The 23,408-nt window shown below is 33.3% G+C and overlaps 1 protein-coding gene across 2 annotated transcripts in view; it reads left to right on the top strand.

Annotated features, from left to right (window-relative positions):
* LOC132904512 (putative aminopeptidase-2) overlaps nt 1-20,713 on the top strand; it is a 75,349-nt gene extending 54,636 nt beyond the window's left edge. For both annotated transcript variants that reach the window (XM_060955079.1, XM_060955077.1), the window contains exons 28-32: nt 1,491-2,134; nt 3,757-3,924; nt 9,262-9,414; nt 9,499-9,577; nt 20,283-20,713. In XM_060955079.1, coding sequence (XP_060811062.1) covers nt 1,491-2,134; nt 3,757-3,924; nt 9,262-9,414; nt 9,499-9,577; nt 20,283-20,528 — 1,290 coding nt within the window. In that variant the 3' untranslated portion in view covers nt 20,529-20,713. The remainder of the gene's footprint in view (nt 1-1,490; nt 2,135-3,756; nt 3,925-9,261; nt 9,415-9,498; nt 9,578-20,282) is intronic.
* Nucleotides 20,714-23,408: the final 2,695 nt, after the last annotated feature.

The following is a 23,408-nucleotide window of genomic DNA, read 5'->3' as shown; positions in this document are numbered from 1 at the left end:
GACGCTCACTTTCCACTTTAAGGTGATAATAGAATATAACATCATAATTTCATTAATTGTTTGTATAATACAATTAATCCTTGTCTTATCTACGTTTGTCGCATATTCCGATCAGTATAAAGTAAAATTATTTAAGACATACTAAGAATAAGTAACTTGCCTTGTAATTGAACAAATTCAGTCATGAATAATTTTTGAGCGATTTACATTTGAAAACAAATTGTATATTATTATTAATAATGCTATATTTATGGGATCATTATCAGAAATATTAGAAATTAAGATTTCCAGTAATTTCTATTCTATATGATAAATTTATTGATAGATAGATTTATTTACAGTGGATTAAACAGGCAACAATGGTTATTTAACGTGAACTTAATGCAATAATGTGATATAACTAAGATATCTAAATTGATAATTCACAACACATAACTTTATTCAACTCGAAACTAACTCCTCGCAACTAGACTCTCAATTAACGACTGACGATTAATTCTCTTTCTCCCTCAAGCATCCCTTTACCGTCTTCTCATACTCCCACCACGTACGTATTCCGTAACCGTCCGCGATCATGGTCACGTACGCCTTCTTCCGCGAAACTATTTGACTGAAGGACCGAGGACATATTGATGGACCGCTTGGTCTATTGAAGTTTCCCGACTCTTTCGGCCTGTCGGCATTTACGCTTTCTCGCAACACTGTTTATATTTCGTCGTGTATTTTTTCGACAATCTTTCCACGATACTACATATCGTTATTAGTATAGTACTGTATTGTATATTGTTATTAGTGCCGTGATAAGTAGCCAAGTTTTCTACGAGGATACAACTTCTAGGTACTCATCAAAAAGTAAGAAGCTTGTTCAAATACTATTAATATTCTCAGTTGTAATTAACATAATTTACTAACACGTGCATATTACCTAATTTTTAGAAATTATTTTGTTGTTAATATCTCTTCGCTGACTCAAATGATCCTATCATAAGGTTATTTGAATTATTTTTTCATTTTTGATATTTTTTTGCTGGGCATAAAATATATGATATATAGACAGTTTGAGGTTAAATAGTTTCGCTGGAATATTTTCTTACAGATTTTGTTGAAAAATTATGCCATAATCTGTTTCACTCTCGCACATGAAATTATTTCATTCTATACCTACTAGTTATTTAAAATCAATAAAATAATTATATTTATGATATTCTAATTAAATTACATTGTGTTAGAATTATAAAAATATTCACATATTTTTGAGCGATAGTGCCACTTATAGTAATTCACGATGTGATAAATATTTTTTGTTAAAAAGAATTGGCGTACATCGCACAAAAATAAAAGACGCTGAAGTATCTTTTTTGCTTTCCTGGAAAAAGACAAACGTGGACAAAGATCGTTTTTGTTATGAGCTTTTTCATATACTACATATGAATTCCTAGGTAACTAGTAGATACCAAAGATCAAACACCTTTTGGAAATAATTTTTGCAGAAAAATTTCATTACATCAGAAACTTTCGAGGAATTCTGGATACCCATTACGATGACAACTGCTTCTGAACTGAATTTTTCGGTTACTACGACTGATACTTGGCTACAAGGATTTTCAATAACTATTCCATACAATTCTCAGGAAGAATGGTTTATTTTGAATATTCAGCAGAGTGGTTACTATCGAGTGAATTATGATACTAAATCATGGAATCGTCTGATCAACGCCCTAAAGAACGCTAATCATACACTAATACATGTGACCAATCGAGCTCAAATTATCGATGATCTCTTGAATCTGGCACGAGCTGATTGGATCACCTATGGCCTCGCGTTGAATGGGACAACCTATCTGGTAAAAGAACAAGATTACATACCTTGGAACGCATTTTTCACTGGAATGAATTTCCTTCTGAAACGATATCAAGGAAATTATGGAGAAGATATGCTGAAAAAGTACATTAGACTATTGGCAGCTGACCGATTTGAAAAGATCGACTTCGAAGACAATAATGACGAACAATTCCACATGGATGAATTGACCAAAGATTTGATGCTATCCTGGATGTGCAAACTGAATCATACAGAGTGTGTGGATAAGTCTATCGACCTATTCGCCAAGTGGCGCGGAAATGATACATATACGTAAGATTTAATCTTATTGACAAATTATTTTTATTTTTATCATATAGTGAGAGACAACAATATTTAGAGACAACAATTTTTTATAACAAATATAATAAATATAAATAAATAAATATATTTATTTATTTATTTATTTATGCTCATATTTTTAAAGATCTGATCGCGAGGTGATAAATTCTTTTTTTTATCATTATATGAGAAAGTTACATTATTTATTATCTAACGTTTGAGAATCTTGAGGTTTCCACGGCTTGGATTATTACTATTCATACCGTTACAGTTAGCAGTGATACATTTGACATTGCTTTCTCTAACACTGTTTAAAACTTCCGGAAAAAAGCCATGTCTAGAAAGAAAAGATGGCAGCTTGAAATAGTATTAGAGGAAGGAATGTTAAACGTATTCAGTGCTAAGAGTGACAGTGTGGATAATATCTGATATTTATTATTATGTGACGAAACTAACTATTAATTTGTAAAACATAATGTTTGCACTATAGTTATTTTGTTTCTCTCCTTTATTTCTCTCCCTCTCTAGTACACATAGATAATACCGAGTTCTCAACGAAATCTTATATTTTCTCATTTTGTTTTCAAAATTTTGTTCTTTTTATTTCTACATCTTAAATATATAAATTAATAATGTTTTTATCATTCAATGTATTCAATTAATAGGCTAATACGATATCTGAATGACGACTGAATGATAACATCTGAATGATATCGTTATATTAAAGACCATCTTAGTCGATAAATAATTAGATACTGTGTCCCAACAGCCAAGCTTTATACATGTATAAATGTATACTGTATAAATGGATATAATCAAATAAAAGTATTTATATAAGCGTAGGCCATGTAATGCTTCATTGAAAAATTATAATAGAAATACAAAATAGGATCATGTATTGTTCATACGCGTTCAAATCAGAAGCCATATCTATACTTCTAATTAAAAAGACAATGTACCTTTAAATTTTTATACAAATAATTAAATTCTAGAATGAATAATTCAATTGGACATTGTAATAGATTTAGTAAAATTTGATGAAAAATTGCAACAAATAGATTTTAATATTTCAATAACATTATAAAATTAGATTTAAAAAATATATATATCTATATTATAGGAAATTAAAGCAATCTTTTAACAATGTATAATAACTAAGAGAAGCTTTAATAAATATAGGTCTACAATTATTTATTATTCTTATAAGAAATATTTTATAAGTCGTAAAATTCTGCAGGTATTTCTGCTATTTCTTAATGTTTATTTGAATCTCTTTCTAGAGAATTTCTAGAAATTTCACAGAATACAGTACATTGTTTGATAAGTATTATTTTATATATGCGATTATATAATACTTCGTGTTGATGAAATTTGTTTATCGACCTCTGGACGTGTTAAAATGATATAACATATTTTAGGTGCATTAACATCATTTTTAATATATTTTTAGGATTTATTACGATAAATCTAGATTGTGAAATAAGCTAGGTTATAGATTATAAAGTATACATTATAATATGCATACATTATAAAATAAATTAATATATAGAAACTATTTAATTACATCGGTAGAAAAATAGGGAAACCTATTTCATTCGGGATATAACTTTCAGAATTTCACCAAATGCCAGGACAGCTGTTTATTGTACAGCCATAAGAAGTGGATCTCTAGCAGAGTGGGAATTCCTATGGGATCAATATTTGAAGACAAACTTTGCTTCGGAGAAGAAAATCATATTAGAGGCTCTAGGTTGCTCCATGGACAAAGAAGTATTGAACTCGTAAGTTTAAAGAATACTATATAAACAATTATTACATTAAAAATCTACATAAAGCTTAATTCAGCAAAGATTATAATACATATACATATAATTCAATGGGAAAGTAGCTACAAGCCTCTCATATTAAAATTATAAAATAATTTATCTGACGATACTTAAACAAATCGTAAGTTAACGAAAGGAATGATATAACTTATTCTATCTGAATATATTAGAAGATGTGATAAATTCATTCGCCTTTCAATAATATTTGCCTTTGGAAAAATATTGTAAAAATATTGTCTATGTTAGCGGCAGTATACAAACATATAACAACTAGTATGCATAAATATTCCTTATATAGCAGCTCATAAAAGTTTAAATATTGTGGAAAATTTTTATGAATATATTATCCATATTATACGAAGCATACTGAGATTTCATTACTACTGTAGACATGATTGCTGTCATGATCGTATTGATGGAATTTGGAACGAATTTGAAATTGTATATAATAAGTCAAATTTGTTATCACAGATATCATTATATGTAACATGATTATTAATATTTATAACCTACAAAAAATTGAAAGTAGGTGACACTAGAATTGTAGGGTATTTTTTTTTTATTTTATTTGCGTTTAATTTACAATCAATTTTCGTAGAGAATTTTAAGAAAATTTATCTGACATGGTGCTATGACATGATTAATAAGTGTTTATATCATAGTATGTTTGATTCTACTTGAATCTAGTGCTTAGGTCTAAGGTGTAATGTCTTTTTAGCCTGCAAATCTGTTCCGACGTGTCGAGTAGTTGAGTAATTAGAGGGTTTTGGTGGTTGTTAACTCTTGTGCTATGTCTATTGCTGAATTTGAATATTTCTTCTTTGACTGTGGGTATCTTGAGGTCGTGATGTATTGTTTCGTTGGTGACGTACCAAGGTGCATCTATTAGGAATCTTAAGGTTTTCGATTGGAATCGTTGGAGAATTTCTATGTTGGGGTTGCTCGCTGTTCCCCATAGTCGGGTTCCATAGGTCCAAACAGGTTTTAATATGGCCTTGTATAACGTAATTTTACTTTCCGTATTTAAGTTGGAACGTCGGCCGATGAGCCAGCAGAATTTTTTAAATTTTGCTTTGAGTTGTTTGGTTTTATCTAAGATATGTTGTTTTCATGTCAATCTTCTGTCCAGAGTCATGCCCAGATATCTGACTGACTCTTTATCTGGAATAGCTATATCCTTTACCGTCACCTGTGGGCAAGTTTGTTTTCGTAGCGTGAAGGTTATGCGGCTAGATTTGTTTTCGTTGACTTCGAAGCGCCATTTGTGGAACCACTGTTCCATAGAGCCGATACGTCGCTGGAGAGTAGAGGAGAGTATCGGGCCTGAGTGGAATAGTAATAAAGCTGTGTCATCAGCAAATGTCGCTGTGGTTATCTCTGTTAAGCTTGGTAAGTCTGCAGTGTAGATGTTGAACAGCAGGGGTCCGAGGACGCTGCCTTGGAGTATGCCAGCTTCTATTGGGAATGTTGCAGTTATAGCGTCTAAGTATTTAATCATGAACAGCCTATTGGTTGGATATGATTTTAGAATAGAGTAGTAGGTGTGCGGTAGGATTTTCTTTAGTTTGAAGAAAAGTCCTTCATGCCACACTTTGTCGAACGGCTGCTGAATGTCCAGGAACACCGCAGAGCAGTATCTTTTCATTTCTAAGTCTCGGTTGATTTTATCTGTTAGACGATAAATTTGCTCTATCGTAAAATGTTGCTTCCGAAAGACGAATTGATGATCCGGCATTGTTTTCAATTCCTCTAAGAGTGGAAGGAGTCGTTTCGTTAGCATCTTCTCAAATAGTCTGGAAAAGGTGGGTAGAAGACTCATTGGGAGATAAGAGCTAGTTTCGTGTATTGGCTTTCCAGGTTTAGAGATAAGGGTATTTAATGATATTTTCGAGGACTTAGAATAGTATTCAAGGCGAAGAATTGCATTAAAAATGGAGGTCATAAGAGCAATCCGTTTTTTGAGAAGCTCCTTGATAGCTTCCTTACTTATCTGATCATGTCCCGATGCTTTCCTGGGGTTTAGGCGACGTATTAATTCTATAACTTCCAGAGATGAGAAATGTTCAATAGGAGGAGACATCTGGAAGGGAGAGTGCAAGTATTGCGTTATTTCGGCGGCAATGGCGGAGGAATACGGTTTAAAGACATTAGTTACGTGGTTTGCAAACCAGTTGGCTTTTTGTATAGGGCTCCGCGCCCATCCACCTTGCGGACAGCGAATTGAAGGGATTATTTGCGGAGGATGAGTGAGTTTGCGTTCTATGAATTTGACATACTCAACTAAGTCTACGTTTTCCTGCGATTTTTATTAATGTGTAATGGCGGTATTTATGTTTATTGACAAAACACTTAGTAGGGGTGGAAGAACGGATCGCGTTTATTATTCTGGTGTTTAAATATTCCGTGGCTGCTTCTATATCTTCGTTCGTTTTTAGGGACATTGAGGCTGATGTTGAATGATAGAATACTTCCCTAAAAAGCTGCCAGTATGTGAGTTGAATATGAATAAAGCCATTCAGTTGGTTTACGATAATTGTTGAATTAATTGTTGCTATGACGGGTGAATGAACTGAAGAGAGTTCTGCCAGAAGAGTTGATTTGGACGTATCTTGGCGAGATGTTTTTGGTTATGAAGAAGTCTAATAGGTCAGGTAGTTGATTAGTGTCAGTGGGTCAGTAAGTGGGTTCGTTTGTACCGAGGTAGTTAAGTCTGTTGGCGTTTATGGATTTCAAAAGGTTTTTGCCTCTTACTGTGATATGTCTGCTACCCCATTGGGTGTGTTTAGCGTTGTAGTCTCCTCCAGCTATGAATCTATTGCTCAGGGCTTCGAGGAATTTATCGAAGTTTTCTGTCGAAATAGAATATTTAGGTAGACAGTATACTGCTGATGGGGTGATTGGACCATGCCAATCTTCTATCAGTACGTTTGTGGCTTGGAGGTAGTCCTTCTGGAATGATGGAAGCTCATAGTGTTTTATGCTGGTCTTGATGATAATTCCGGTGGGCCTTTCCACTGGGATGTTTGGTATGGTAAAAGTTATAACCATTTATTTTCAGATAACTTTTATCGGTGAAATGAGTTTCAGATATGAGCATTATATCGATTTGTTGTTGTTTTAGGAAGAGTTGTAGTTCGTATTTATGCTGAGCTAAACCGTTAGCATTCCAATGAGCTATGCGTATTCGTTTTATTTTACGTCGGAGCGTGTTAATTTGTCCACGATGATTGTAAATAATGATAGTTAGTTATTAATTTGCTCTGTTTGTTCGACGATTAATTTTTCAAGTCTATTGAAGTTATCTGTGACTTGTGAACTGGGAACACTATTTTTTGGTCGAGCACTATGGATTTTCGGACCGCTTTGATTTCCTTGAACTGCCTGTGCGTAGGAGATTGAAGGGGTAGTGAATTTTTGTGGGTTAAGTGCTTGATTGGTTAGGTCCTTAACTATGGGTTTGGAGTACTTATTATTATACAAAGTCTTGTAGGCTATGCAACCTTTATAGTTCGCAGGATGCTCTTCTTGACAAAGGATGCACTTTGCTGGGGTTTCTGAAGATTTAATGCACTGATCTGTAGGGTGAATGCCTGCACATTTAACGCAGCGGTGGTTGTGGTTGCAATATTTTTGCGTGTGGCCAATATTTTACTTCATGGCCATGATTTGAGAGTTCCAGTTTCAGTTCATGTATGTTAGCTGAGTGGTGTATGTTACGTAGTACCATACGAAAAGGTCTTTCTTGTTTCAGTTGATATCTGTGGAAGTTTACGTTCAGAGTTTTTAGTAGCTTTGTCAATTTTCTGTAGGAGTCTGGATTGGCCGGCAGGATTTTAACCAGATTGTTTTTAGTTTTGAGTATTTAACTCTCTTTGTTAATATGTTTCTTTATAGACTTCATCATTGTTTGAATGTCGATAATATCATTAATGAGGATTTGTAGGGGAGGAAGAGTTTTTGTGTGTTTTGAATTGTTGATGTTTCAGCTGCGTCCATAGAATTGTCTGCAGATTTTAATATTGCGAATCTGTTGTGAGTGGTAATGTGTCTTGTTGACGGTTCATTCTGAATAGTGTTTACATTTTTTTTTATTGAATCAGGCTTTCGTTTTTTGATGCTGTTTGTGTGATTTGGAAGGTGGGTGATATTATCCTTTTGCCACGGAGGAGGTAGAACGGTGCGATTGTAGTTTTGTTCATGAGGGCCTGATCTGGTTACTTGGGCCATCTTCAAGTTAGTTAATTCAAATTGAAATAACTAGTGGAGAAGTTATGATTTGAATAGAAGAAGTAGAGATTTGAAATGTTGAATTTTCCAGGAGTAAGTTTAGAAAACACTTTGTTTGTTTCTGTTTCGACTCACTTTCGACGGAGGGTCGTCACTTATTGTGAACTTCACTGGGCATTAGACACACGCGTGCACGCTTCGGCAGTGGAAAGAAGACTGTGATGTGTTATCTTGACGAAATTATATTTTAAATCGTACATTTTCAAATTTCCACACTTTGTCATACTATCAAAGGGTTAAAATGGTGTGAAATGTTAGGTATATCATACAATTTCAAAATGTTTTATGTAACATACAAATATGAAATAAACAACTAAATTCCAGTTGAGTTTTGTGGCTTTTTGTTTACGTCAGCATAGACATGATTATTGATAGTGATACATGATGTAAGGAACTATTAGCCTTTTTTATTTATTTAAATAAAGGCTGTTCATCTACGTCATCGAGCACAAGGCTGTACCAGGACTTAAATGAAAAGTCTAGACATAATTCTGAACTGCTGCGATAAGCCAGGTTTCAGTATATGATCTGAGTGTATATGATTATACGAGTATATGATGCGAGTATAAATGGTTTATAATTTGTGGTAGTATAATAACAAAGTACTTGATCTAATTTTTATTATTCATCAAATAATTTATGATCTACAATTTGTATTAAAAATATAAATATGTATATAATTTACGAATATACGAATTGAGGAATACCTAAATTTGTGTTATTTAGTAAATTATTTAGTAAACACCTTTGTGTGATTAAAAATTCATATTATATACATATTTTACAAAATTAATAATTAAAATTAATATAATTTGTTCATTGTACGAATTAATAAGAGTCACTGTTGACGATAACATTAAGAATATTATACCTATTAATGATAGTAATATTTAGATTGTTCTGCAATCTTCCGAGCTTTTTATTCACATCGGCTATCAATAAGTAAAAATTTTTAAAACATTAGAAATGTTTAGTACAATCAGCAACCTTTTTATTTTGTTGCAGCTATATTGAACATGCATTGACGTATAACTACACCGCTAATATTCGAAAGCAAGATGTTAGCACCGTATTTGCTTCTGTCTACAAGTCTGGAAAATTTGGAGTGGATGTGATGTTAGACTACCTAGTTAATAATTATGAAAATATATATAATTTGTAAGTTGATAAATAATTACACAAAACAATACGCATTTAATTAATGTAGAAAAAGAGAATATTATATACTTGTTTTATTTTCAGTTACGAGGACTGGGATGGTGTAGAAGAATTAATTTCTAAACTGGCATCTCATATTTCAGTGGAGGATCAAATTACAAAGGTATATTGATTAACGTTTATTATGAACACACAGCAGCCGTTTATGCATGTAAAAGTACAAAAATTCCTAGAATGCACATGAAGCTATTCTTTGATTCCACAAATAATGTCATCTTTTATTTCTATACTTCGAATTTCTAAGATATAATGCAATGGTGACTATTGAAATTTTAAGTTAGAAAGAATGCAAATAATATTAACATTGAAATGATGAATATTAATGAATCATAAAAAACTTTTTATCATGACTTGATTTATCATAATGAATTGTGCACATTGAAAACATTAGATAAAAATTTAAGACATGTAGTATAATTGGAAATTATTATGTTATTCACTCTATTCTAATTTATTGGTAGTACCGATAAATTTTTGTTCATGTCGATCACTACAAGATGTTATAGAATAGCGAATCTTAAAGTGATAACTGATATTTAGCATGAAAATGTTAACTTCTTTTTAAAACAGAAATTAAAAAATTAGAAGGAAGATAAAACATGCTTTTAGTAAAATATACATAAATACTATATATATATGTCGGGTTGGCGTTAAGGGCGTGTAATGAGTCTTTGCCGGTGTTGTTCATTGTTGTTGCACAAACGTTTATTACACAGATATAGTTGGTACAAGATTGACAAGCGGCCGCGGTAACTAGACGCTAATGACAATGACCCTAGGTTCGATATGGCGAATCCACGGTCCACGGGATAACGAATATATTTTGCTTCGAAGTCTAAGTCGGACTCGACTTACCACTCGTGATACGAGGATCGCTTGATTAGCTCTTTGCTAAGACGTACAGTGCTGGACAAAAGTATTGGCACAGCAAGATTGTTATGATACAAATGCTTATAACTATTAAACAAATTGATTTAAACAAAAAACTTTTTGACGTATTTATTTATTATCTATCCTAGTTTATTACATAACAAGAGCAACAATATAAATAAAATAATACGCAAAATAATAACAAAAATATATTTTTTGAACATTTTATGGGTGGACAAAAGTATTGGCACAGTAGAATATTTACGCTTATAACTAATTACATAATAAACTTCTAATATTTTGTTGGCAGTCCTTTTCTTTTAAGGACTTCCTTTAATCTTCTGGGCATCGAGTGGACTAATTTTTTAGTGAATTCAGGTACAATATTGCTCCATTCCTGCAGAAGAACTTTCTTCAGTTCAGACTTGCTTGTGATATTATGTTTCCTAATTCTTTTTTCCAATTCGTTCCACACGTGCTCAATGGGATTCATATCGGGACTTTGAGGTGGTGTGTTTAATGTGTGGGCAGTATTATATATTATCCACTGACGAACAATATACGCCATATGTTTAGGATCTCGATCCTGCTGAAAATAGAAATCCCTGGGGAGGTTTAATTTTTGAGTACTTTTCAAAAGATTTTGCTTGAGTATATTTAAATATACATATTTATCCATTATCTCATCAATGAATATAAGTTCTCCTACACCCGATGATGCCATACATCCCCACACCATTAAACCACCACCCCCATGTTTCATGGTGGCTTGCAGATTCAGTTCGTCCATCTCTGTGTTGGGTTTTCGCCATACTAATATTCTGCCGTCAGATTTAAAAATATTAAACTTACTTTCATCTGAAAACATGATCTTTTCCCAAAAATCAGTATCTTTCGTAACAAACTCTTTCGCGAATTCCACTCTTTTCTTTTGGTTTATTTTACTGATGTAGGGCTTTCTTCGTGCTGCACGGGCAGAATAACCGGCATCCTTCAATACCCTACGTACAGTTTTGGTACTTACTTCTTTTTCACACTCAGCTTTTAACATCGAAGCAATTTCAGTCGAATTAGTTTTTGGATCCTTCTTTACAATATTTACGATTTTCCTTTTTTCTCGAATTGTTACCTTAGAAGGGCGACCACTCCTAATTTGATTCTCTAGATTTTCTTCACTTTTAAAGCGTTTTATGACTGAACGCACAGTAAAACGACTTCTGTTTATGATTTGTGCAATTTCGTTGTAAGATTTATTCATCTTATATAAATTTAATATTATTTTTCTTTCTTCAATTGTGGTTTCTTTCGTTTTTCTAGACATTATTATTCTTTCTTGGTTTTTTGTTGTTTAATAACTGAAGTCTCCAGTTTCACTGATCGAGTGTTATAATTAAGAAGATTAAAGGAAGTCCTTAAAAGAAAAGGACTGCCAACAAAATATTAGAAGTTTATTATGTAATTAGTTATAAGCGTAAATATTCTACTGTGCCAATACTTTTGTCCACCCATAAAATGTTCAAAAAATATATTTTTGTTATTATTTTGCGTATTATTTTATTTATATTGTTGCTCTTGTTATGTAATAAACTAGGATAGATAATAAATAAATACGTCAAAAAGTTTTTTGTTTAAATCAATTTGTTTAATAGTTATAAGCATTTGTATCATAACAATCTTGCTGTGCCAATACTTTTGTCCAGCACTGTAGATTATTCACCGATCGTACAAACACACTAGGCATATGGCTAAAGAGACTGCTAGAAAGGGAATGACTTTCCGTCACGACGACGCTGCAGAGGAAGGCTATGATGGGATGTGCCTAAAGGCACGAGATCATCGGATTCGTCAAAGAAAGCCTCCACACGGAGGGTGAGGGAAATAGGCGTTGCTGTTAATTGGTTAATTTCTATATTGACGGTTAGAAAAGGATGCTAGCCGCCCTTGAGAGAGAGTTCCTAGCGGGAAGCGTCGCACGTGAGGAAATCTGATCTCCCATATCTTCCCGCAATAGGTGACAGATTTACGGGCGGATAGAATAAAGACTGTTTGTCAATCTGAAGGACTTTAGTTAACTAAGTCCTAAGATTTGTAGCGGCTCTTCAGACTATCTGAGCATAAACTGTGAATGATGCATCGGCATCTGACGATTATCTTACCCAAAGAATGCGGTCTGTGTGTGGCGAGCCGCGGGGCTGTTAAAGTGTTTTATTGTCAAGTGTCGGTACTGCCAATTCTTTAAAGGAAAGCTATATAACTTCATATCTCTGTTAGGCGGAACGTTCTTTCCGCAACCGTGGCTACGCTTCGGCGACCGATTGTCGCCTCTAGCCTAAAAGCTCATTGTCACAAGTTTCGAATGACTGTGTTGGATTATTTTGTAAATGCTACGGTATTGAAGTTTTCTAAGTAACTCCAACGGGGGCCCTGTGTCCTTTCATCTCCGACATATACATATGCAAACACATGGAATCACGTAATATATAAAATTCGCAAAATATAGTACTCGTTCATTTAGTGGATCAAACAAATCTCCTAGTAGATTAAACAAATCTCCGCATAGGTTATTTCTTTAATTGTGTTCATAAAAATATAATTTTGTAAAAATATAAAAAATTATACTGTAATTGTCTTAAATTTTTAACATAATTTACTACGTTTATTTTGAATCAAGTTGGAATGTTACTGGTTTACTAGAAGAGTGACACAACTAAAACTAATGTTTTAGCAAGAGTTCACGTTGAAACAGAAAATTGAAATAGAAAATTGTTAATAACTTTGTCATTTAGCGATACATAAATTGTTTTCTTTTAAAATTTACATAATAATTACATTTTTATTAATTTTGGTTAATATTTGGGTCTTATGTGCCTGAAATAAAATAATGTTTATATACAGATTGTTAAGGTATGAAGAGAATTTGAAGAGGTATTACAAAGAACTTTATCTGAATATTTACACAACTTTGCTCGCCACGCGGGTTACCCGCCGGAGGCCTAGGGCTCGAGATTTCACACTGCACATTGCTCTTTTTTCTGAACGGAAGCCTAGGCCATCATGCGACGCTTACACGCATACTAGGGAGGGGATACATGCTTACAAGGATGTGTTTTCACTCTACGTTTCCTCGCTTTCGCACGTACAATACAAATGTTCTATGTATTCAACACGTCTCCTTACATTTATATTGTACATTTTTGTTAAGACGTGTTTCTCTATTTTACATTCATCAACAACCTGAATTTTTCGAACTTATCTTTGCATAGCGCTTTTTTAAAAATATCCGCAACACTTCCATCTGTGTTTATTTTTAGTATAGTTATCAGATTTTCCTTTATACGCTCGCGAACATAGTTTTTTCTCTCTTTTTTTTTATTTCATTTGTACTTTACAATTTACCCAGCTGGACATTAGGTAAATTTTTCGAGCTTAATTGCTAAATAACATGTGTATTGCTACCCTCAGTGGGATACCATTCGAGTTTGATTATTTTATTCCTTTAGTGAGGTCAGTGGGATGTTTTCTTCTTAATCTTCTGTTTATATAGGTTTTGTTCGTTTCAGCAGCTAGCAGATTTGGATGTGTTGCTGTTCTTGTATTTTTCTGCGTACCTACCGATTTCTTCTTTGACCGTTGGTATTTTTAAGTCTTTGCGTATATCTTCGTTTCTGACATACCATGGGCCATTGACTATTGTTTTCAATATCTTCGATTGTAGGGACTCTAGTTTATTTATGTGGATCATTGCTGTTGTTCCCCATAGTGGTATTACGTACGACCAAATTGGTTTCGTTATCGTTTTGTAAATTTTTAGTTTATTTTCCATGCTGAGTTTAGAGTTTCGACTAGTTAGGCAGTATGTTGCTTCCATGTAAGTTGTGTCTAAGTAGAGTCCTAGGTATTTAACTTGCCCTGTTTGTATTATGTGCGTGCCATTCAATTGAATATTTGGTGGTTTCCGTTTTCTTAGTGTAAATGTAATATGGTTACATTTATTGGGGATTGCTTCTATTTGTTTATCTTGTAGCCATTTTTCTATTTTTGTGATGTGCTCTTTTAGTAATGTGACTGCTGTTTCTGGATTAGTGTGTCTGAATAGTATAGACGTATCGTCCGCAAATGTCAATATTTTGCTGTTGGTAGTTGTTGGTATGTCGGTCGAGTATAGTGTGTATAATATTGGTCCTAAGACGCTTCCTTGTGGTACCCCTGCCTTGATATCTTTTACTTCAGAATATACATCCTTCATTTTTAGTACAAAGGTTCTGTTACTTAGGTATGATTTGAGTAAGTGGTGGATTTGTTCCGGGAAATGTTTTTTAATTGTTTGTAAGAGGCTTCCATGTTCACTTCGTCAAATGCTTCCTCGATGTCCATGAAGAGCACTATACAGTATTGTTTCTTTTCTATTGCTAGTAAAATTGCGTTGACGTGCCTGTGCATTTGCCCTATCGTGGAGTATTTGTTTCTGAATCCAAATTTTTCTTTCTCTATTGCTGGTTATAGGCGATCCTATATTATTTTCTCTAGTATTTTGGAAAACACAGGAAGTAGTAATATTGGTTTGTAATATGCAGTTTGGTGTGGGTCTTTGCCTGGCTTAGGTAACATTATGATCTGTGCTAGCTTCCATAAATTAGAAAAGTATTGGATTCCTAAAATTGCATTCAATATTATTGTGCTTAAACGTATTGCTTTTGCGGGAAGGTTTTTTAAGATTTTACCGTTGATTAGGTCGATTCCTGATACTTTATTGTTTTTTCTGTTCTTGATTATGATTCTAGTTTCTTGTGCTGTTGTATTAGGTATGATGCAGTTCTTGTTAGTCGAAGTATTTTGTGCATATTCGTCTAAATGATATTTGGTTTTACTGTTGTTAATATTATGTGGAGTAAATGTGTTGCGAAGGTGGTTGGAGAATTCTGCAGTTTGCTCTTCGTTGCTTCCAGCCCATGTGTTGTCTGCTTTTCTGATTGCTAGGGTTAGTTTTATTGGCCTCTTAATTTTGTTCGCGGCTTTCCATAGAAATGTTGACATTCTCGAGTGCCTCTATGAATTTTGAGAATTAGTTATTATTATGATCTTTTATTTTACTTTTTATTTCCTTTGCGAGTTTGTTTAGATGTTTTTTGTTTTCACGTATTCTATGTTTTTGCCATTTTGCTTTCGCTTTCCTTCTTTCTCTGATTTTGGACTTATTTTTGTTTACCTGTTGTTTGGTTCATGAATAGTAGTTGTCCATGCTGCTTCTTATACAATTTTTGTCAATGTTGTTACTGCCCGTTCGATGTGTTTTTAGTGGAATATTGCAGTTGATTTTGCTCTCAATTAGTTCTTTAAATGTTTGCCATTTGGTACTTTTATTGCAAAGTGACTGATTTGCTATAAAGTATTGGTTTGCTTGTGTATTCTATTATTATCGGTGTATGATCGGAGCTAAATTCAAAACTGGGTGTTATTTTTAATTTGTTTATGTTTAGTTCTTTTATAACTGTAAAATCAAGGAAGTCAGGAATTTTGTTTAGATCTGTCAGCCAGCATGTTGGTTTTCCTGTAGGTAATATGTTGAGATTACTTGTTCTATTACATTTTTCTTGTGGTCTACCTCGATGTATGTTAATTCTTGAGCTCCATAGCGTGTGCTTTGCGTTGAAGTCTCCCGCTGCGATGTATTTGGCACCTAAGGATTGAAAATACTGATGAGAAAATACTGAGATGTTTTAGTTTCGTAGGCTATTGTAGTTCCAAGCTGCTATTTTCAACGTGTCCATTTGTATTTTTTGCTTAACATGTTTCTAGGTAATTGTAGCATGGCTGTAATTTGTTACGGTTGTTGTCTGAGTATTGCATTTTGCTCACTTATCATTTTTCTTAGCATTTCAGAGTTTTTGATGGATTGCTTGAGCAGTTCCTTGATTTCTGTAGCGTCATTATTGTTGTTGTTTTGGTTGTTTAAGGTTGGTGTTTGGATTAGTTAGTTGTGCATAACTTCGGCTACCAAAGGTGTTGATGTTTCTATGATTAGTGTTCCGCACGTTTTGTACATTTGATGTTGGCTCTGGTTCTGCAATTTCTTGTTATGGGGGATAGTTGCCGTATGTTCTGCTTGGAAGCGATGGAAACAGTTTTCGTTGTAGTTGTTTTCTGACTTCGCAGCCTTTATAGCTTGCTGGGTGGTTTCCATTACAGTTACAGCATTTTACTTTGTTCAGCTTTCTTGTGTATGGGCAGTTTGTTCTTAGGTAGTTTTCTGCATATTTGACAGACGTCGGGTTTCTATTCCAGTAGTTTTTTGTGTCTACGTATTGTTGTCACCGTACATATGTTTATGTAATCTTTAATATCGAAGATTTCTTTCTTATTGGTTTTAGGCTCGATTTCTATTAGAACTAGTGGCAATGCCTGTTTTGTATCATATCTGGTTATATTATTTATTGTTCTTGCTTGGTGTCCGATTTTTGCTAATTCCTCACATATATTTTTTGCGTTTATCCTTGGGTGCAATGCTCTAATTACTATTTTGTAGCTTTTTCTGATTTGAGCTGGTATATACGATACCCAGCGTTTTTCTCCTTTAATGCTATCGTCAATTCGCTCAACATTTCTGGAGTTTTTGTTTGTACTTTCACTTGTCCTAGTTTCAATTGTTTTATACTGTAGTTTTCTTTCCCAGCAGTATTGTTCAATAATTCAATTAGTGGATCTATTATTTGTGCATCTATGTAAATCGGTAGTGGTTTAGTGATATGAGTTGTGACCTTTTCTTTTGGGTCCGTTTCTATTTCTTCTATTAGTGAACCGAATGAATTTGGGAGTGGGATTTCTTGTAGCCATTGTTGTTTTTCTGTATGTGATGTTTTCATGGCGCTTGAACCTGATATTATTTTACGCTTTTTGTGCGCTGTTGCCGTCTTCCAGTGTTCATCATGGTATGATAGTTCGTCATCGTAGCTATTTTCTTCTTGGTTTTGAATCGTTTCCATTTCTTTTGTAGCTTTATTTATGTAATATATTTCATCTTTGTTCGTCATTTTGATAGGTGGTATTTGCTGTTGCATTTTGTAGTTTTACTATTTGCCAGTGTTTGTTGTGTTTTCGTTCACCTAAGTTCACTGCTTGTCGCACTTTCACTGAAGCACAGTTTCTCATATCTGTCTAGCTCGGCTGTTCAGGCAGAACTTTTTACAGCAAATGCGTTTGTGTTTCTTTCTCCTTGATTAAATTTATTTCTCATTTCAGCTATTTCGATTTTATTTTTCACATACGCTACTGTTTGATCCCCGTCCTTGAAGGCATCTATTAGATCTCCTGTATAGCTATATGCTTCGGGTAACGTGTTTAGCATGTAATTCAGCTTTTCCTTTTCTTTCACTTGTACACCTGCATTTTTTAATTCATTTATTAACTTTCACTATTAATTATATTTATTGCCTTCAGATCATTTTTATCCCAGTCTGCATTATCTGTATTAGTCTCTACCCTAGTTATGATAATATCACATCATTTAAGCCTCAGAAACATCGTAATTCTTTTCTTCCACATCCTGTAGTCCTCTCCATTAAACACCGGTATCGTGTTGTCCTTTCTCTCCATTTTAATTTATTGTTTATTCTCGAACGTTCCTACGTGTTCGAAATCTACCTATTCTCTTCGAACGTTTCTTCACTTCGTAAAACTCACTCCTTAATTAAATCATCCGAAGAAATCAGCAAACGAACAGAACCATTTCACACTGCACATAGCTCTTTTTTTTCAACGGAGGTCTAGGCTATCATGCGACACTTATACACATACTAGGGAGGGGATACATACTTGGTGTGTTTTTGCTCTATGTTCCCTCACTCTCGCGCGTACAATATAAATTTACTATATATTCAACATAGGTATATATTAATACTATTTATTATAGGAAAAAGAGCTAATACAATTTCTGAATTATAACATTCTCCTTGTTAAGTAGTAATAATTTACTAGATAGAATAATAACACCTTTATCGTAAAATAGTTCACTTTTAAAATCAAATTTTTCTGATATTTTAAAGTAAACGATTTTTTAGATTTGTCGCTCTTTATTACATATAGAATGCGAATTAGAAGCCATAAAATTGTGAAAAAGCTTACATTATAATTTAAAAGCACAACATAAATACAAGTTTCACAGAAATAGATTTTTGTCAATCTGTAAATTATTTGTTATACAGTTAATTGAAACTCATAGTGGTCTAACTTATTTTTTATAAAACAATGATATACATTTATTACTATAAAACCATTACATTGACTCAAAGTATTTAACATTGAAAGATCACATACTGAAGGTATTCGAATAAATAGCACAGAATATTTTTGTGGTTACATGTATTATGTGCATCATATGAAACTTTTCTAAATTTTATAAGTACTATACATTGTGAAACGAGAAGATCATGATTATACTGGTAGAATTCTAGAGTTAATAAAAAATAAACGTACATAGAGATTACAACACATTTATTGCAAATATACATTTAATAAAAAATTAGTATAAAAAGATAAGAATTGTCTTTTCTGTTTTATGGAAAGAATTATTGGACTTTATTAAGTAAGCTTTCCTGTATGTGCGTATGCATATGTTTTCTTCTGTTACTATTAATACTTACTATCACACTAATACTTGATATTATTGCTTATTAATATAATGAATAATTGATTGTTTAAATACCTTGATGGTCTTTGCGAGGATTATTATTATTAAATATGTTGTAATCACTATACAAGGCATTCGGTTACAGGTGTAGAGAAATATAAAGGGTGATTCTGGAAGTTAAAATAAAATGAAAATTAAGAATTAAAAAATAGTGTTTTCGGCCTTGTTTTTTAGTTATTAACAATTATAAATTAATCGAAATATCTTTGTTCGCGAGCAAACGTTCTTACACGAACGACAGTAGGTCAGCCTACGCAGCGGAATGCACAGGGATTCTCAAATCTAAAGATACATGGCCAACAGCTTACCTCGAAGAAGTCGTAAAGAAGAAGATTATGATGTTTCAAGACGTAAGGTAACTTGCGCGACGTCTTGTGTGAAAAATCATAGATCAAATTATTTCCACCTACACAGTCAAAGCCGTAACAACATATGGAAAAGCGCCTCATGGAAGTTTCGAATATAAATCCTTATTCTTTCCTTTTCCTCGAGTATAAATCCTAATTCTTTGCCTCCATAAATAATTAATAAATAATAGTATACATAAACAATAATGATACAAATTTCATACATGCAGCGCGATTGTCCGGTCCGCGGGTGTCTACAGGAAAATCACATACGCATTAAGTATTCTTGAGGTGCTACTAAATGTGGTCGAACGCTACCAGAATGAACCACACACATTTGTATAGCTGGAACAAGATAAGCTACTGCCCACGAATCGTTCGATTTGAGGATTCCTGTGCACCCCGATGCTTAGGCTCGCCTCGTTTCGTTTGTGGTTTTTAATTGCCAATAATTAAAAAACAAAGCCGAGAACGCAATTCTTAACTTTCATCTTATTTTAACTTTGAGAATCATCCTTTAAATTTTTTACAACCGTAGCCAAATAGCCTGTATATATTTTCAGATTCATTATTTTACCAATATAATCATGATAGTGCTGCCTCTCATTACAATGCTAGTGAAATTTGGAAATGTTTCGACAAAACACATAATATATTTATACAGAATTTGTACATATAGGTATAAAGCTAAAGGAATAATGCTTGTAAGAATTAAAATACGCGATTAAATGCAAATTTTCAAAATCTTGGCTTTCAACGTTATAATTTTCAACTCACGACATAGTAATAAAATTGGATCAAAGGAGAAACAGTATATATTAATGTCTTTATTTATTCATTTTTATATGATTTACCAACAAAATTTCAACAATATATAAATATAATTATTGTTTTAACAAATATTGCAGCTGAACGAGTTAAGTATCAAAGTGGGCAACATCACAAACATAGTAGTAAGCATCAAAGCTGCGAATACATCTGCTTCGAGCAACCTACAATGGTATCGAAATCATTCCAGTGTGATTAATGATTGGTTGCGAGAAATGATTCGTGTTATGCAAGATAAAAACCCAGCTCCTACAGTTGTTGCGAATAACTTAAGTATAATTTCTATGACAGTATTTTCATTAATTGCTTACATAATGAGTCAATAGATATTACATACATATGTGTATATTAATAAAGGTATATATCATACGTTCTTCGAATGCACATTAATATATATGCATATTAAACAATTTGTAAACTATGTTTTAAATATATTGTGAAATTTAAACAATTAGTATTAATGGTATTATTTTAAAATAAAGTTATGTACATTATTTTAAGAATATAACAATGATTTTTTATTTTCATCTGAATTCTAATTTTCACTCTTCATATTTTAGGACACAGGATAAAGTAAATAATCACAGTTTAAACAAACAATATCAATTATGAACTATATTAACGTATAACTCGAACAGAAACATAAGATATAACTTTTAAGCAAAAACGTGGTGAAATCTCCTCGACCGTACGTAGCACGTAGCTGCGTCTTAGGTAGCATTAATTAGCGATAGTTGAATCGAATTAACATTTTTTCAGGAACAAATTGATAGTAGAAATGTTTTTGCAGAATTTGATTCCGAGCGATATTTGTAACAAAATAAGCGACTTTGAAAAAAATTTCCACCATTACTTTTTAAACAAATATCGGTTAAACATAAAAAAATACGACCTTTTTTACACTTCGCTGTATACGTCAGAAATTATTTTTCGCGAATAAAAGAGTTTCAGTAGACAGTTGTATCTAATAAAATTATCTTTAAAGTAAGTCCTACTATATTACGATAAGCCTATTGTTAGGCCGCAAATTAATAAAAAATGAGAAAAAGTCCGTTTTCTTAAATCGCTTATAACTTTAATTAAAATAGTCGTAGAATATCGAGGCTCTGTGATATATAAATAGCCATACCAAAATAATGTGACATATTTTAAATCGATCCGTTTGTTAGTTTTAAAACAATCGATTTGGCAACTTACGAAACGGGAAATTTTTAATTTGCAATGAAAATATATGATCTCGATTTATCCTTCCAGCTCGTACGCTTTCTGAAACACCTATATTTTGATATTCAAATGAACAAAAATTTTTTCATTCAGTCGTTTAACTAAACCACAGCGATAATCATTTCTACATAACTATAAAATGCGATAACCTTCGCACTTTTCATCCTACTACAGTGAAATACGTTTCAGAAAAAAAAGACGTATCTCTAGGACCAATTGCATCCAAGATAGGTATTCTTTTAAAAATCGTCAACGCCAAACTATTAAACGCTAAGAGATGCAACAGACGTCGTTTTACAGTTTATTACTTGTATTATACGCGGATTCTTTTTGTATTGATGTTTCATATTGATGTCCATAAAAGTTGGAAAACATACAAAGTTGTTCCATTTTGACTTCACCGCTCAAAAGCTATAACTCATGGAAAAAAACACGCTGTCCCGACAACTATAGTATCTAGAAACATAATTTTGTTTTAATTTAGGGTTACTAAACAAAAAGAAGACAATTGTAAACATTTATTTTCTCGTCCAATATTATTTGAAGGCTGAAAATAAACACCAAATTTTTTTGTGTTTTTTCTTTATTTATCGTTAATGTTAAAATTACATTTATTGTTGGAAAATTATATTGCCGTGAATAACAAATTATATCTTTCTTCACTTTTAAAAATTGCCGTAAATAACAAATTATATCTTTCTTTACTTTTGAAAATGTAAAGTTCGATCACCTGGAGTGAACGCCTATAAGTAGAGAAAGTGTTATGTAGGAGACACAAGAAATTACGAAAATGATAGATCTGTAGCGGCACTCACACTTGGCACTTGGAAGTGAAATTGCCGAGAGAATGCTGATAACACGCATTTTATCGGCGTTACCAAGTAAATTTGACCACTTTCACAGTGCGAGTTTGCTTTCGACTGCCGAAGAGTGCAGACGTGTGCCTGGTGCCCGGTGAAGTTCACAACAAGTGACGACTTTCCGTCGAAATCGAACGTGCAAAACGGTGCCCCCGCAAGTGCGACAAGTGGGGAAAGCAAGGCAATGCAACGGATGCCACCGCTCAGGATATCGAACAACGGCGAAACATACGCCATAAACAGAGCTGTAGATGCTCACGAATGTACGGTTGCAAACGAAACGAAAATGGAAATTACACAAACGAGTGACGAGAGAAACACCACCAACAACGATCTATCATATCAAATGAAAGCTGGAAGGTTGTAACTCCCAGTAAAAAGAGAAAAATAACAACAAACACAAATGTTAGGAGGGCTGTAGAAACAGAAAGACAACAATGGCTCCAAGAAATTCCTCTCCAAAACTCCTTCAACGCACTGCCACAAGAGAAGGAACCAGACACAACTGAAAAACCAACAACACAAAACCCCAAACCACCACCAATCTACATCGACGCGCAGATAATAGACCCCCTCCTCAAACTGCCAAACATCACGGCAGGCAAAGAAAATTACAGCATTAAACAATTAAAACTGGACCAGGTAAAAGTGCTAACCAACACCCCAGAAACCTACAGAAAAGTAATTAAAGTACTCAAAGAAAAAAACACCGGGTACCATACCTACCAGCTTAAAACTGTCAAAAGCTATAAAGCAGTAATCAGAGGATTACACCCAAAGACAAATACAAACAACATATGTGAGGAACTAGCCAAAATCGGACACCAGGTAAGGGTAATTAACAACATAACGAGATTTGATACTAAATAACCACTGCCGCTATTCCTAATTGAACTCGAACCTAATAACAACAACAAGGAAATTTTCGAAATAAAACAAATCCTAAACACAATAATTACAGTCGAACCACCCAGACACAAAAAAGCCATACCACAATGCATGCGGTGTCAACAATATGGACACACAAAAAATTACTGCAACAGAAACCCGGTGTGTATCAAATGCGCAGAATGGCATCTAATAATGAATTGCCCATACACGGGAAAAATAAACGACGTAAAG

The sequence above is a fragment of the Bombus pascuorum genome, chromosome 2, assembly GCF_905332965.1.
Source record: "Bombus pascuorum chromosome 2, iyBomPasc1.1, whole genome shotgun sequence".
Classification (NCBI taxonomy): Eukaryota; Metazoa; Arthropoda; class Insecta; order Hymenoptera; family Apidae; genus Bombus; species Bombus pascuorum.
This window is presented reverse-complemented; position numbering and strand designations above follow the sequence as displayed.